The sequence below is a fragment of the Clinocottus analis genome, unplaced genomic scaffold (assembly GCF_023055335.1).
Source record: "Clinocottus analis isolate CAN_PGR_092001 unplaced genomic scaffold, fCliAna1.0.p SCAF_8, whole genome shotgun sequence".
Classification (NCBI taxonomy): domain Eukaryota; kingdom Metazoa; phylum Chordata; class Actinopteri; order Perciformes; family Cottidae; genus Clinocottus; species Clinocottus analis.
In genome coordinates this window covers 15988721-16003802 of record NW_027176240.1, presented here as the reverse complement: position 1 = coordinate 16003802, position 15082 = coordinate 15988721, and the positions used below count along the sequence as shown (strand labels likewise).

Below are 15082 nucleotides of genomic sequence, written 5' to 3'. Positions count from 1 at the left end.
AAGGTGTGACCTATTTATAGATTGCAATAAAGTGTGCATTTGAACACAATAAGTTGTGGGTTGTGTGGAAAGGGCTGCAGCAGTGGAAGCTGTAGTTTCAGCTGTACCCTCCCGGTGTAACCTACTTACAATAACAGTGTCATTATCGCAGCCCGATCCTCCCAAAGGCGACGCAAACGGACTCTCTTCTATTGCATCCATTCTTGAACCGGGACCCCCACCAAAAAAAAAAACGAGAGACTTTCTTCCTGTATATATATTGTTATGAAAGCTTCTGCGGCAAAAGATACTCACCTCTAGCAGACATGCCCGGTAGGTAGAGCTTCTCTTTCTTTGCCGAGATAATAACCCGGAGGAGATGCCCCGGTGCAGCTTTGGAGGAGGGGAAAAGACCGGTTGGCAGCCTGATAATATTATTACGTTTAAGTGTTTGGTTGTCATTTAATGGGATTAAACGCGGGGAAGCATACAGCCTGCGATTTGTATAGACTAGACCCGGCTGCGCGATGTAAGAAATCACTTTCCATCGACAGGGCGTGTCCTGTAACAGACAGCATCCTTTTTTTATTTTTCAACAAGTTTATATCCATATTGCAACATAATATCGCAGAATTCCGGAGTTATGAATTAAATAATGCTCGAAATGTCCTTGCCTGCAGCCGCTGTCTGGTCGCCTTAACGTTAAACCGGCTAGCCTACTTTTTTTTCGTCTGGGATGACTGTGCTGTTCTGGATGTGGTAGTTGGGTTGAATCACAAAGTTGACAGGAGCTCCGGAGCAATTAATGTTATTTTGCATTTGTTTTGCTCCATAAATCCGGTTACTTAAGGCTCATATTTGTCGATCCAGCCAATTCGTCACGTGGACTCCTTATCCTGATCCTAAAAGCAGTGACTCTTGGTATAACATCAGCTCTATGTGGGGAAAAAAACACTGCAATATCAGGAATAGAGCCCACATCCGTGCACTATGTGAGAGCATAATCGATTGATTTTACAGCTCACCGGATCGTTTCCATGTAAAATGTGTTGCTTGGTTATCGGAACCCCATACTTGCTTTTATATTTATCATGGGCGAATTGATTGTTGCTTCCAAGCTGAAAATACAGCTCGCCGTCCCTCATTGAATTGGTCGCCTTCTTCATTTGTATGCATTGATCGTGGTCAGTAATTACATGCTTACAATGCTTTGTGCACCTGCGCCCCCTGGTGGGGTAAAACAATGGCGTTTGGCGAAGGAAGTGCCACCGTGTCCAGAGTGGGCTCAACTACGTACTGGAGCCTGTAGACGTCTTGTTTACAGTGGTTGAGGACAGGCCTGTGAATACCTGTGGACGCCAACGTGTTACGGTTTTATTGCTCACCTTCATTCTTTCGTTACAAGGGTCAGTATATGAAACCACCAATCTGGATCGAGGCGGCAACAACAGGAAGAAGATAGAGGAATTCTCTCGTTCTTCTCGGGAGAAAATAGTCCAGTCGAAGAACAAAATGTTCTCGAAATTTACGTCCATTCTTCAGCATGCTGTGGAAGCGGTGAGTTTGTCTTAACCAACAGCACATATTTGTGAAATGGCGTTATTTATGTATCGTGTATTTAGTTTGAGAGGGGCCTCTGGACGTCACGCACAACGTCAGCATTAGGGCTAACGCTGCTAGCCAGCTAGCCAGCCAGCTGGTTAGCAGCAAGCTAATGTTAGCGTTTTGTGTTCGTCCTGTCAATGTACTTGTACTTGTCGATAATATATGTATAAATATATATATATATATAGCAGTTGGTGTGTTTCTTTATATGTTCGTTTGTATTACTAACACATTCTCCTATTGCCTCGTTTTATTGCATACCGCGTTTAAGGTAGTTTGGCTAATCTGAGCCAGTTATCCGCTAATGCTAACTGCTAACTATTCTCGTTGGAACTCAAAAAAAGCTTAACTGTTAAGTAACGTCATAGCTCGCCATGCTTTCTCGTTTCAAACAGTGGAGTCTTATCACGAGGAGGTGATGTCGAAACGACCCAGCAGCCTGGTTTCATGTTGCGCAAACGTTTTTCAGTCGCACAGCTCCTTTTATTTTTTTGGGGAAGCTTAGCTTTGTTACGTTTGCCAGCGTTAGCTATAAACCATCAACAACCTGCTTGAAAATAGGTTTTAAACTGCTTCAACTCACTGGTTTTTACCAATAGACGCTGGCCAGGTGACCCCAACTTGAACACTTTTGACTTCCGGCGTAATATTAACTTGACATCTGTTAATTCTGTCATATAACTTAGCTTATTAGTGTGTATGCTCACTCAAATGTAAAAGTCAATCTCCGTTATTAAACATTTAGAAAACTTAACAGCACATCAATCAAAGACAGTTTGAGGTGGCACATTAGAAACAATTATTGCAGCGATGACATAATTAATTGTAAACTAGAAGATACATTTCCAAAACCAATCAGTCCCCTCAGTCTCTGTTTGAAAGTGTCTGAAACAGACCTGTTGCTATGATGTTTCTCTTGACCACAAGTGTAAGTATAGTATGCTTATGTTTGCCCTTTTCTTTTTCAGCTTGCCCCGTCGCTGCCCTTGCAGGAGGACTTTGTCTATCACTGGAAGGCCATTACACATTATTACATTGAGACTTCTGGTAAGAAAAGTCTGATTGAATAAGTTAACACCTGTTATGGTTGATTGCTGTGCAGGTTGCTTTCAACGTTGTTGATGTCTTTTGTACCAATGGCACTAGAAAATGCAAGAAAATGGTAGCATTTAAAGATGTTTTGGCGTCATTAATTGATCACAACATTTTCTGTTGCTCAACTAATGAATCACCTGTGCATGGAGCACCGCTGTATAGAAAATGAACACAGGAACGTTAAGAAATCCAAGTTACAAGGCATAATTCTGAAATATGCTCGGAATGCCATGCTAATTGTTTTTGCAATAATCTGTCAGACTATGAGTGCTTCCTTCATGTTTGACTGTTGGATCTGATCAAGTAGAAATCTTACGCTTTGCACCTGTTTATGCACTTGATGGTTAAACCCAGTCACGTAAAGACAACTTCTATGTGAATTACTGCCGTCCTTTTGGGCAATCAAAGTCTCCTTTTCTTATTTGTCAACACAAAGGGCAGTTTCTTTGCAGCAGTTTTCCCAATTAAGCCAGTTTCACAAAATTTCCTCTGAACAGCTTAAGGGAATTATCTCTATTTTGAGTATTATGTAGCGTAGCCCTTTTCTAGGGGCATTTAATTACATTTTGCAGACTTTAATTGTATTTATTATTACCAGGTCACAGAAGGCAGTCCACATAATAACTAAATTAATGTTACTGTGAGAAACTTTTTAAATAGTTCTGAAATAGTCCCAATTCAATATCTATTACTCTATATGACCTGCATAATTTAACATGACCCTGAGCGAGAAGATTGGCTATTTCTAAGTAAATATTCTTAATGCTCGTCATCAATTGGCCTGCGTCTGATTCCTCGCAAAATCAGATGTAATCATGCAGGTCCACCAGAAACTGCTTCATGTCGGGCTTCAGCTAGCCTTTTGTAACAACCGTGGTTACATGAATAATGCAGAAGCTTTTACACTTTAAGCACTTCCATCGTGTGGTGGAGATGTGCATGTCTTTCCCCATATGTCCATATCAAATTGACAACAGATGATCTGACATGTTTTCTTGTTTTCCCCTGTTAGATGACAAAGCTCCAGTCACAGACACCAACATCCCATCCCACCTGGAACAGATGCTGGACATCCTGACCCAGGAGGAAAGCGAAAGGGAGTCTGGAGAGACAGGACCCTGCATGGAGTATCTCCTACACCACAAGATCCTGGAAACGCTCTACACCTTGGGCAAGGCAGATGTAAGGCAGTCATGCTTTGGTAACTACATGAACTATACCTCTAGGAAAACATGCATATCACTTGCATTCTTGCTCATTTAGCATAAAGAAAAATATGCATTTATAAAAATAGTAAAAACAACAACATTATGGACCAAGATACGTGTTATCATTGCTTCGCTGTTGTTTCTGAATAATGGACAGAACTGTGTGTATCTGTGTGTAGTTGCAGAGGGTTCTGTCCGTAGTACTGACACGAAGCACTGATCGAAAGAGAGATACTGCCGTTAAATGCGCTGCAAAAAGCAGCATCAAAGCGCCTCTCTCATCAAATTTTTAGGGAATCATTCATTTATATATATATATATATATATATATATATATATATATACATATATATATATATATATATATATATATATATATATATATATATATATATATATATTTCTATAGATAGATGCAGGCAGGCAGGCCTATGCTTTAATTTTGAAATGGCCATGTTGTTATTTATGAAGGAGAAATTATTCGGTTTCATTACTACATTTTTCACACGTCCAATAGTCGACTATTTGTGGGTCACCCCTAATGTAAACATAAATTTTGGTAGACCCTTCAAGAATCTGCACTGAGAGCCATTTCCACGCAGGGTGGGGACATTCCTATATTGGTATAGAATCAATTCTAACATTTTATGTTTCTCTGATTTTTCAATCAGTGTCCTCCAGGGATGAAGCAGCAGGTGCTCACCTTCTACACAAAGCTGCTCGCACACATTCGTCAACCTCTCCTGCCACACATCAATGTCCACAGACCTGTACAGGTGAGAAGTAATGCAGTCTGGATTTCAGTTATTTTAGATAGTCCTCCTCAAAATGGTCTGCTGACTGAGAAGTTATGTAACTTATTCATAACTTCTTCTTCCCTTGTGGCTGTGACATTCCTTCGTCAGAAACTAATCCGTCTCTGTGGAGAGGTGCTGACTGCTCCGACAGAAAATGAAGAGATTCAGTTCCTTTGTATAGTCTGTGCCAAACTGAAGCAGGATCCTTATCTTGTCAACTTCTTCCTTGAGGTAAGTTGTTATGACATCATGCATATTCATCTGTATATATTACTAGCAAAAGTTGAGCAAATATATCTTTTATTTATGATGTATGCAGAACAAGTCAAAGAGGCCCGAAACAAAGAGTCCTGAAACGACAGAGGTAGTGAAGGGGAATGGATTGGCTCCAGACACCGGTCAGTGTCTGGCAGAGGAAAAGGCTGGCTGCCCAGACGAGCCTCAGGCTGCAGCTGCTTCCTCCTCTAGTGCCACCAGTAACAATAATAACAACAACAATTACAATCTTGTTACCTCGCTGCTTAACCTCACAAAAAGCCCTGTAAGTTATTTTCCTGCGAAGGATTTTGGTTGATTTAACGTAAGTTACTGGGGTTAAAAGTCTGTACTCATGACCTGTCTCAATTCCTTTCCTTTGCAGGACGGCAGGATAGTGGTGAAGGCATGTGAAGGCCTGATGCTGCTGGTCAGTTTACCAGAGCCTGCAGCTGCCAAGTGTTTAACTGAAAACACTGAGCTCTGTGAGCTCCTGACTGCCAGGCTGGTCTCCTTCTATAAAGCCCTGCCACAGTCCATGGACCCCTTGGACATTGAGACGGTGGAGTCTGTCAATTGGGGGTAAATTTTACTCTAGTGTTTACTTTCTATAACCACATATTTCAAGACTTACAAATCCCACTTACACACATTTTTATGTGTCGTCATCTGAAGTTTGTATTTCTTGTGAACTAGCTGGTAGCCCTTAAAGATGCAATGTGTAGTGTTTATCCCTCGTGCTCAAAACCAATAGGGGGAAGCATTTCACCGCTACAACTGGGTCTATGTAATCTAAATTTATAGTCATCAGTTATAAAATAAAAGCCACCAACCAACTCACAGCAGGGCAAGAACATACAATTATGATTCCCACATAATTTCTGTGCAAGACCTCCTCTGCATAGCTGTTGGGACAGAAGATTTTTAAATTGCATTCTCTGTAAAATGTTACATGCAGTGGATACTTTGTTCAGATCTGTATCAAACCTTTATAATTTTTACATTAAATATTTTGTTCCCCTCTCTTTCAGTCTGGATGTTTATAACCTGAAGGAGGATGCTGCTGTCTTTACAGGGAAGAGAGCTCTCATCTCCTTCCTGTCCTGGCTAGACTTCTGTGACCAGCTCATTAAAGAGGCTCAGCAGGTCCTTAACCAACACTGACTCACTGCTTTAATGTGTCATTTTGTGGTCAGAATCGAGTGATTAAAAGAACATTACATTGTTTTGTTATCTGAAAGTCACAGAAGGTTGAAGGACATGTTTTGTCTTCACTGTCTTCCAGTCAGCAGCTGCAGTGATGGCAAAAGCAGTGAGAGAACATTTCTTTGTGTCAGTTATGGAACCTCAGCTTATGCAGACGTAAGTCTAGCTTTGAATCATCAATCAATCATCCTTTATTAAAAATGCCCGGTCTTGGGAATGTGTTATGTGTCGTGACTGCTTATTAACGCTTGGTGTGTTTGCGGGTGCACATAGGTCCGAGGTGGGTATCCTGACCTCCACAGCCCTGTTGAACAGGATCATCAGGCAGGTGACATCCAAGGCTCTGCTGCAGGAGATGATTTACTTTCTGCTCGGAGAGGAGAAAGAGGCTGAGACTCCAGCTACTGTGGCTCAGAATCCACTCAGACACAGACTTATCGAGCACTGCGACCACCTGTCAGACGAGGTACTCACGTCATTGTTCAGCATGTACCTGGTCCTGCTAATGAATGTACTTTTAACATAATATTTGTCTGGTTGATCTGACTTATTTGAGCCTTTTTATTTCACCCTTTTCTTGACCCCATTAATATGCTACAAAAATAAAACTTTACTTGTTTCACATTGTAAAGTACAAATGACTATCTGCCCTTCAAGGATTCTGAGTTCCAGACTCCAGTGAATCATGATTTACCAACGTGCATGAATTTTAATTAGTACATGACAGAGCAATTGCGCACATTTTCAACACACAAAACAGAGATGAATCATCTTTCTTTGATGTTTGAAACAGCCACTGCCTACTTTTTCTTTTGGTCAGTGAGCAAATACTTGGCATGTTGGTCTTGGTTTATAGAGGGAGTTTAGGCTCAGTCCTCATTCTGTCCCCCCAGATCAGCATCATGACAATGCGGCTATTTGAGCAACTGATCCAGAAGCCCAACCCGCACATCCTCCACAGCTTGCTGCTGCGTAGCCTGGAGGAGAGGAACTACCTGGAGAACAAACCACAGGAGGAGCGGGAGCCTCTGGAGAACGGGCAGCCCCATGATGCCGTGTAAGGACCTGCTTCTGACCATAGACGTCCTAAGCTGCCTTAGAATCCTACCTGGAAACGCATCTGCACAAACACACACACACCAGTGGAAATAAAGTGAATGCATCAACTAGCTGTGTTTTTCAGATGTGCCACCAATATTGAAAAGACTAAACAGTTTCTTATTGTGTGTTTCAATTGGTGGAAGTCTTTTTAAGCCATGGTTAGTGGGGCGTGAATGTTAGCCGCTGACACCTTATAATAATTGCTAAATATTAATTCTGGGAGATTTAGTAATATCAATATAAATGTTGCTTTAAGGGGCTTATTAGTATACTATAATTTAAGTCAGGCTGCATGATTATACTGGATGTACATGAAATGACACAGTCCTATTGTTGGAGGCTTGTGTAAGAAGAAGTCAATATAACTGAATGTCGGGGACATTTTTAAATCTACAGGCATACAGTTACCATACTTCCAGATACAGTAAATTCAATAAATGTCTTTGTAGACATTCATCCTCTCCCCCTTCTACACTCCAAATCACAAGGCCAAATAAATGCTGTCATCCCATAAAAGACCACACATTTCTCCTTTTTAACTCCACGCAAAACATCTGGAGAACTTCTCTTCCACTTTTGTAACGATGTAACTTTCCTCAGCGCAATGTGTTGAGGACTGCAAAAAAAAAAGAAGTGAAACGGAAAATTAACAATTTGATACGACCTCAGTGTCACTGAGGACAATCGGATGATGTTCTCGTGAATATAAATTCTCTTTCAACAGAGACCTTGAGGAGGATCCACTGTTTGGTGATGACCTCTCTCCAGACAGCAGGCTGTCTGGTTCTGATTGGCTCAGCTCCTCTCCACCACAGAGCCCGGACCACTCAAAGTCTGACGGGAAGACGGAGGTCCACAAGATTGTCAACAGGTACACAGTCTGCCCCTTATTCAACAAATAGCATGTCTTTGCTTTTCTTTAAGTTAAACTGTTCAATTCTGTTGCCCGCAGTTTCCTGTGTTTGGTGCCCGATGAGGCGAAGTCATCGTATCATGTTGAAGGCACAGGCTATGACACCTACCTCAGAGATGCACATAGACAGGTGAGGCTCATTCTACAGTAGATTTAAGGCCTGAGATGCACCTGACAAAGAGCAGAAGAGGGAAAAGTCTGATTGAAGGTTTCCTCATAGGTCTTTCACCAAACTAACTGCTGAGGCAAGTCCCTGGTGCTCCATAACGGGGTGTCAGAGATACTAAATGAAGATGAATTGTTCTCCTCAGTTTAGGGACTATTGTGGGGTCTGCCAGCGGTGGGACTGGAGGGGAAATCCAAAGCCTTTTGAGAAGTGTAACTTGGACAGCCCGTTCTTCGAGGGCCACTTCCTCAAGGTTCTCTTCGACAGGATGGGTCGCATCCTAGATCAGGTCAGTTTGAGCCACCTAACGTCTGCAATAATGCTCACATCATTCAGAAAACACAGCATGCTTTTGCTTTGAAATGAGGATGGAAAGATACGAAAAAATAAGGGAATATTATGCAAATTAACTGCTTATTAGGCAGAGGCTCTATTTTTTTAAATGCAAAAAATAAAGAAACAAGCTTTTGCCATAAACTCATTTGAAAAATGATGCTAGATGGGAATGGTGAAGCCGTCTAATGGGCACTAATTGGTCTCTTGTAGCATAAATACAAATAAATATTCTTTTGTCGCAGAAAATACATTCTAATAGGAAGGGCTGTATTCATTGTCATTAAAAGCTTGTGACTATTGTGTCACTGTTTATTTATTCATTGCTCTTCTTCTACACACATTTCATCTTTCGTTCACTCATCTCCAGTTAATATCCTGTGTAGTATTATATCTGATCCCTTCCTATCCTCCAGCCCTACGAAGTCAACCTGCAGGTCACCGCCGTGCTGTCCAAGCTGTCTTTGTTTCCTCACCCCCACTTGCACGAGTACCTGCTGGACCCTTATATCAACCTGGCCCCTGGCTGCAGATCTCTGTTCTCCGTCATCGTCAGGGTAAGACTCCCGTCTAGATTATAGTTGTTATATGATCCATCATTGATGGGAGACACCACAGAGCTTACAATCGTTATTTGAGACTTCTTGCTTGTCTCTGTTGATTAAAAGAAAGTGTGTGTGTGTGTGTGTGTGTGTGTGTGTGTGTGTGTGTGTGTGTGTGTGTGTGTGTGTATGTAAGTATATATGTTTTGTGTTGTATCATAAAATGTTTCATATTGTATTTCAAAGCGTCTGGAGCAACACGTAGTCATGTTTGAGACAGCTGTGGGTCTTTATCTCATACCAGTGGTATTAATAGTGCCTCTTTCTGTGTATCGCACTTACTAAGCAACTTGTGAGCTCAACAAGCTTTTAATTGAAAGAACTGCACCTTTGTACCTCCTTTTTGTTCTATGAATCAGTCCAACAATTGTTTAAAACGTTTGTTTTTTTTTAAAATCAATCCCTGTAGTAGTGCATAGTGTAAAGGGAAGTGTAGAGGCTGGAAGCCGCTCATTTCTTTGTTGATGTTTGTGTATGGTAATTACAGTGTCTCCAATGAGTGTAAAATGATTTACGAGTGTCTCACCTTTACTCAGAGGAGGTGGGCCCAGAGGGAAGCAGCGCTTTGATATGTTGGTTGGTGTTCTTGTGTATGTTAGGTGGTGGGGGATCTCATGCTGAGGATTCATTGCATCCCAGACTTCACACCCAAACTGCTGCTCGTGAGGAAGAGATTATTAGGGCTGGAGCCGGAGGGCATCAAGTACGTACTTCCGCGTGGTTTTTGCGCTCTTATCTTCTGAGTTGTTTTTTGGTGCGTGCCTCTTACCTTTCTGTCTCTTCTTTCTGTAGTGTCGACCACATGACTCTGCTAGAGGGGGTGATCGTGTTGGAGGAGTTCTGCAAAGAGCTGGCAGCCATTGCCTTCGTCAAATACCACGCAGCTGCCTCCTCCTCGCCGTAATCCTCCCGCTGTTCATCCATCTGCCTCGGCCAGGCAGACAGGTCAGGATTAAAACGGGCCTTAGGGGTGTGGCGGCGGCGGCGGCGACACTGGTGTCACAGGGTCGTCTGAAGATTACCACTAACTGCTCATCCCTGCAAGACTGTTAAAGCCCACTCGGACGGATTATCACTCTTCTCTCTGCCGGGCTCTCGGGCGTCACTATAAAAAGTCTTTGGTCTTGTTTTTGAGACGGTCAGAGCACAGACACACTGCCCGGCCAGCGGAGGCCTGAGACAACAGAGGTCGAGGTGCAGAGAGATGGTCACTGGACTTTTTGCAGCCTCTGTATTTTCTCTCACTCCGCCCCTCGACCTTCTCCTCCAGCCGAAAGACAACCCTGTAATTATTATATCGATGGGGAAAAGATGTTTGTGTATTTATTTTTGTCCCATTATCACACATTTGTAAACATCATTGCCTTAGTGTGGAACAGCACCTTTCAGTTACAGAAGATTGTTTCCTTTTGAAACATTTTTATGTGGACTCCTCACGTGTTGTCTGTTTGAAGACAAGAGGACTTGAGGCTATAGAGGAGAAAAAAAATCCCACTACCTTCAACCCCTATATGTACCTGTAGTTACATACATATCGACATGGAGTATTTTCGATACTTTATTCATATTTTAAATGCCAAGTCCTCTTTATTTATTTGTTTGCCTTCACGTTGCCTTTTTAACTGTCATATTGGGATCAAATTAATAATTTACTTCATTTGCCCTCAACTTTCCTGAGTCTGTCTCTCACTGCTCATGCTCTCAAAACTCACCTGTAATCATCATCACCCAAAGACGTCACCGTCCATCATATTTTGTCAAATGAAATGGTGTATTTTGCAAGTTATGTGAAATTGCAAACGGACCTCGTTACATTATTCATGTTCATGCTCTTTCGGGGTCGGCTTTTAGGAAATGTCAAGTTGGCATTTTTGGGAGGAGACATGTTTTTGATTTCACTTTAGTTTCAGTTCTCCAGACCCAGTGTTGCATTTCTCACACAACAGTGTTTATTTGATCCGAGTATCCAAGAGACTGCCAGTGTTGTTGTTTTTTCATCCTTTATGATTCTCAGTAATTAATTTATTCTGTTGATGGGATGCAGAGGATCATGATTTTTATTGAACAGTGTCTTACGTGCATCATTAACGTGGGACATACTGCAGCTTACAGCTTGGGGTGTATTTGGTGGTGTATGTCTGTAAGTTGTGGTTTTTATTTGAATTCACAAGATTAGAAGAAAGTCTATTGAAAAACATCCACATGTGATGATGTTCATCGTCTCGTCTCAAACACTTTCTCGGGGTCCAGACCCCCAGTTTGGAGAGCGCTGGCTAAAAATATCCTAAGAGTCCCGAATTCCTCCATAAGTTATTATGACTTCCTGTAAGGTGTTTTGTTTACTAGCAGTGTTACCTTTTCATCCTGGTCTTGAGTTCACAAGGTGCCGTGTTTTGAGGGAGCAGGTCGGTTTTATTAACTCAATGTCTCGGGAGCTTTGAATTAGTCTCAAGATGCTTATTAATGTATGTTTGGTTGTTGTTGTGTTTTCAGCTTGGACATTTCCATGATTTATTATTGCGGTGGAAAATGAACAGCCACTCAGTGAAGCCATTTGTCTTCGGCCTTGTTGTTTCGTCCCACTCTGGTCTTAACCCCATCACTCAAGCACCTAAGCTACATTATGCAACTGCTTGCATGGAATCAGATTTGCACATTGTCTTTCTTTATCCTTGTTCATAATGTAAATATACACAACAAATCCTTTTTTTTCTTTATTTTTCTCCAAATGTTTTCATAAACCAAAAAAAAAAATGTCGTCCCGGGGGTAACATTTCTATTTTAATGGGAAACTTTTCTTAAATTATCAAATCATGCACATTTTTTAATTGACTATCTTTCCAACTGTTCTGTGCATTTGTATAATGTATGTGTATGATAGCAATAGAAATATACTACCTAGTGTAAATGCATGCTTCTACATTATTTTTCATTGTTGAAAGAAAGAAAAAAGGCAGTCCGACCATCTGTGATGATTTCTTAGCTGTCAGCACTTTGTTGTTTGAAGACACTGCCGGGGAGACGTGAGGCCTTCTTTCACAACGTGGATCTCTGAGGACTCCGAGGATCGATGGTGTCGGGGGTTTCTGCTTCACTACTGTTTGTCGTGATCTTATCTTTTGTGTTACATCCACTTTGTTTGGTTTATAAAAGATGTACAGGACTCTCCTTTATTGTCAAGAAGCTGATGCCAACTGATTGATTTTTCTTGACCGCTTAGACCAATCACTGTATCACGTTGCTTTCCTTTGTTTAATCGCTGCTTTCTTCTCTTGAAATGGGACAAGTCTCCTTATACCTGTACCTTATGGCCAGTTTGATTTTGTGGTTGTGCAATGCATAGATGAAACATTATTGACAAGGTGCATGCTCACACTTCCTGCCCCCCAGCCCCCGCTCAATGCCTCGCAAGAGCAGCATTGGCGTATTTATTCCTAATCGGCTGTCTTCACTTCACCTTTGCAGTTATGCAACGCATTAGGTTTCATTCAGGACAATATGGTTTCTTTAACATTCTCCGTCCCAAATAAAAAAAATTAAAAAATCATCAGAATATGGTCATTTGAACGGTTCATTGTTTCATCATGGTTTTTATTACAAAATGTCTGTACAACAAAACTAAAATACATATAACCATTTATCTCGATGAGGTGAAAACCACAAATTCTGTTCAATAATCCCCTTTTTAAAAATATTTTTGAAAAATCACCAGATAATATGGGAGAATTGAACGTCTTTAACCTGCACATTTCCGACAACCTTTTTGGTTGACGTGACATTGTGTACAGAAGTAGACCAGAGAACATGGAGCGAGCGTGAAAATGACCTTGCCTGTGAACAACTGAGCAGCAGTCGGCATGGGTAAGTTCTCATTCTCTTTGGCTTCAAGCCAGCATGCGCAGCCAATTCTGTAGAAATTAATCAAAAACATCTCACAGCAGAGAATTGTATGTAAAGTCATGTAAGGTGGTCTTGAAATAAGTCAATCCTACATGTCCCATGCCGAGCGGGGATTTCAAAATCAGTCATGGAGAAGAGGCACTATGGTGCAGAAAGAAGGCTCTCAGTCTAATAACTCATTCTTAATGATTGCTGAGGTACACACTGAGATTGCAGTCAGCCAGGGTCTTAACAGTTAAAGGAGTACGTCAACATTGTGAAAGCACCTGAAGTTACTTTTCCTAAATAAGATCCTTGTTTGTACAAAAATAGTCACACTCACTGTTGTAATACCCCAGCATCGACACTGCACTGAATAGGAGCGCTTCCCTACAAGGAAACAATGCTTTAATTGCAGTATTGAAGTGGATTTTCTATACAGTGTCTCGTTAAACAAGATATTTGTGTCCAATGCCCCGACTCAAGTCAGTGTTCGCATCATAACATTAAAGTTCTGCAGTCAGTGGAGGCAACGGATTGTTTGTTTTTTTTAAACAAAGTTCATATACATATATATCTGATGTCATAAAAACCTGTTTGGCACACTCAGGTTTGTTACCCATAGAAGGATTAAGTCAATTGTCGCATTTAGAAATAGGTGACACAAATTAATCACATTAAGGATGTTAAGGTTATGCGTCTAAAATGTCAGAATTGTGCTGCATTTCTGTGTGTGCACATGAAGACGTCGACAGCCCTCTGCCAAAACGTGAGAAATGAAATTTCCATCAGATTGTCATAGTTAACAGTTTGCACACTAAGTGCCAGATCGGGGCTTCATGAGGAAACCTCGCATGCAAAACTGCTGTCGTACTAAATGATCGTGCCGCCCTCCCGGAAACCTTCCCAGCAAAACAGTAAATCATAAATATTTTATGATTTACGTGTCATGACCCAGGTACGTGATCCTGTTGAGGGACAGTCCTACAAAATGTCAAACAAAACATGTAGAAAAACAAAACAAAAATCCAGCGTTCCGTCTCCATCTTGTAGTGAACACTCCCAACAGCATGACAGTATATCAACACATGATGTGACATTAATTTACATATACATGTAAAATCCTTTTCGTCAGGTAAATCTTTTCCATGTACATACAAAACCACTACGTAAAAAAACAACTACATGCCGTTGCACAAACTAAACCAGGCTAGAAATACAAGTTATTTAAAAAAAAACAAAAAAAAACTATGTACATTTCCAAAAGTCAATAAGCGTTTCTCCCCCCTCCCCCCATTTACAAACCCCAGATATGCGCACGCGCACACACACCGACACACGCTTGTGCACAAGTTGCTCACACTGGAACATTCAGACAAACAAATGTCTCTTTGGCTGGTGTGAAGCTGTGGCACCTCGCAGTGCGTGTGTACATTGTGTACATGTAATTACACATTTTCAACAAAACAAAAAAGCACACTCACACAAAAAAATAACGGCATAGAAAATAGGTTCTTATGATAGATGTTGTGATACATTTCCTATGCATTTGCGAATATATATATATATATATATTTATATACCAAAACATACTGTATAAGGGTCAGCCACACATATGCCCTTGATTGTGTGTGTGTGTGTGTAGATGTATTTTAAAGTCACATTCCCAAGTGTAATGTGAAACCGTAGGAAGGCATCAATAAATAGAGATGTATGCAAGTCTGTCCGTTCGTGTCCCCGGGTCTGCTGCAGGAAACGGCTCCGCCCGTCAGTCGCTCTTTGAGTTCTGTGCTACTTCCAAGTTGACCACCTGAAGCTCTGTCAGGTTACTGCTGCTGCCGCTCGACTGCGGACCAATCACCATCTGGAACGCAACAGGGCTACGTCAGGAGGCGGGACATCCTAACACGCAGCCAATCACGAGGCATCACAGCACCCAGCAC

At 41.4% G+C, this 15082-nt stretch overlaps 3 protein-coding genes across 7 annotated transcripts in view; 1 reads left to right on the top strand and 2 right to left on the bottom strand.

Moving 5' to 3' along the window:
• The window catches only part of ablim1a (actin binding LIM protein 1a), a 36739-nt gene extending 35989 nt beyond the window's left edge, over positions 1–750 (bottom strand). The window contains exon 1 of the transcript XR_011077067.1: positions 295–750. The gene's annotated coding sequence lies outside the window, so the exon portion shown is untranslated. The remainder of the gene's footprint in view (positions 1–294) is intronic.
• Positions 128–12812, top strand: fhip2a (FHF complex subunit HOOK interacting protein 2). Of its 3 annotated transcripts, none has more exons than XM_068567306.1 (18): positions 128–312; positions 1385–1536; positions 2553–2631; positions 3692–3861; positions 4559–4663; positions 4793–4915; positions 5004–5225; positions 5325–5521; positions 5971–6085; positions 6225–6301; positions 6419–6611; positions 7039–7202; positions 7971–8117; positions 8199–8289; positions 8471–8614; positions 9075–9215; positions 9860–9963; positions 10053–12812. In XM_068567306.1, the coding sequence occupies exons 1-18, from the start codon at positions 306–308 to the stop codon at positions 10162–10164; spliced, it is 2343 nt and encodes a 780-aa protein (XP_068423407.1). In that variant the 5' UTR covers positions 128–305; the 3' UTR covers positions 10165–12812. The 3 variants fall into 3 exon arrangements, with proteins under 3 accessions (XP_068423407.1, XP_068423408.1, XP_068423409.1); XM_068567307.1 differs by lacking the exon at positions 128–312 and adding an exon at positions 1080–1163; XM_068567308.1 differs by lacking the exons at positions 128–312; positions 1385–1536; positions 2553–2631 and having other exon boundaries at positions 3758–3880.
• Positions 12799–15082, bottom strand: part of srfb (serum response factor b) — a 20342-nt gene continuing 18058 nt past the window's right edge. For 2 of the 3 annotated variants that reach the window (XM_068567313.1, XM_068567314.1), the window contains exon 8: positions 12799–15003. In XM_068567313.1, coding sequence (XP_068423414.1) covers positions 14966–15003 — 38 coding nt within the window. In that variant the 3' untranslated portion in view covers positions 12799–14965. The remainder of the gene's footprint in view (positions 15004–15082) is intronic. The other variant, XM_068567312.1, reaches the window with a different exon arrangement.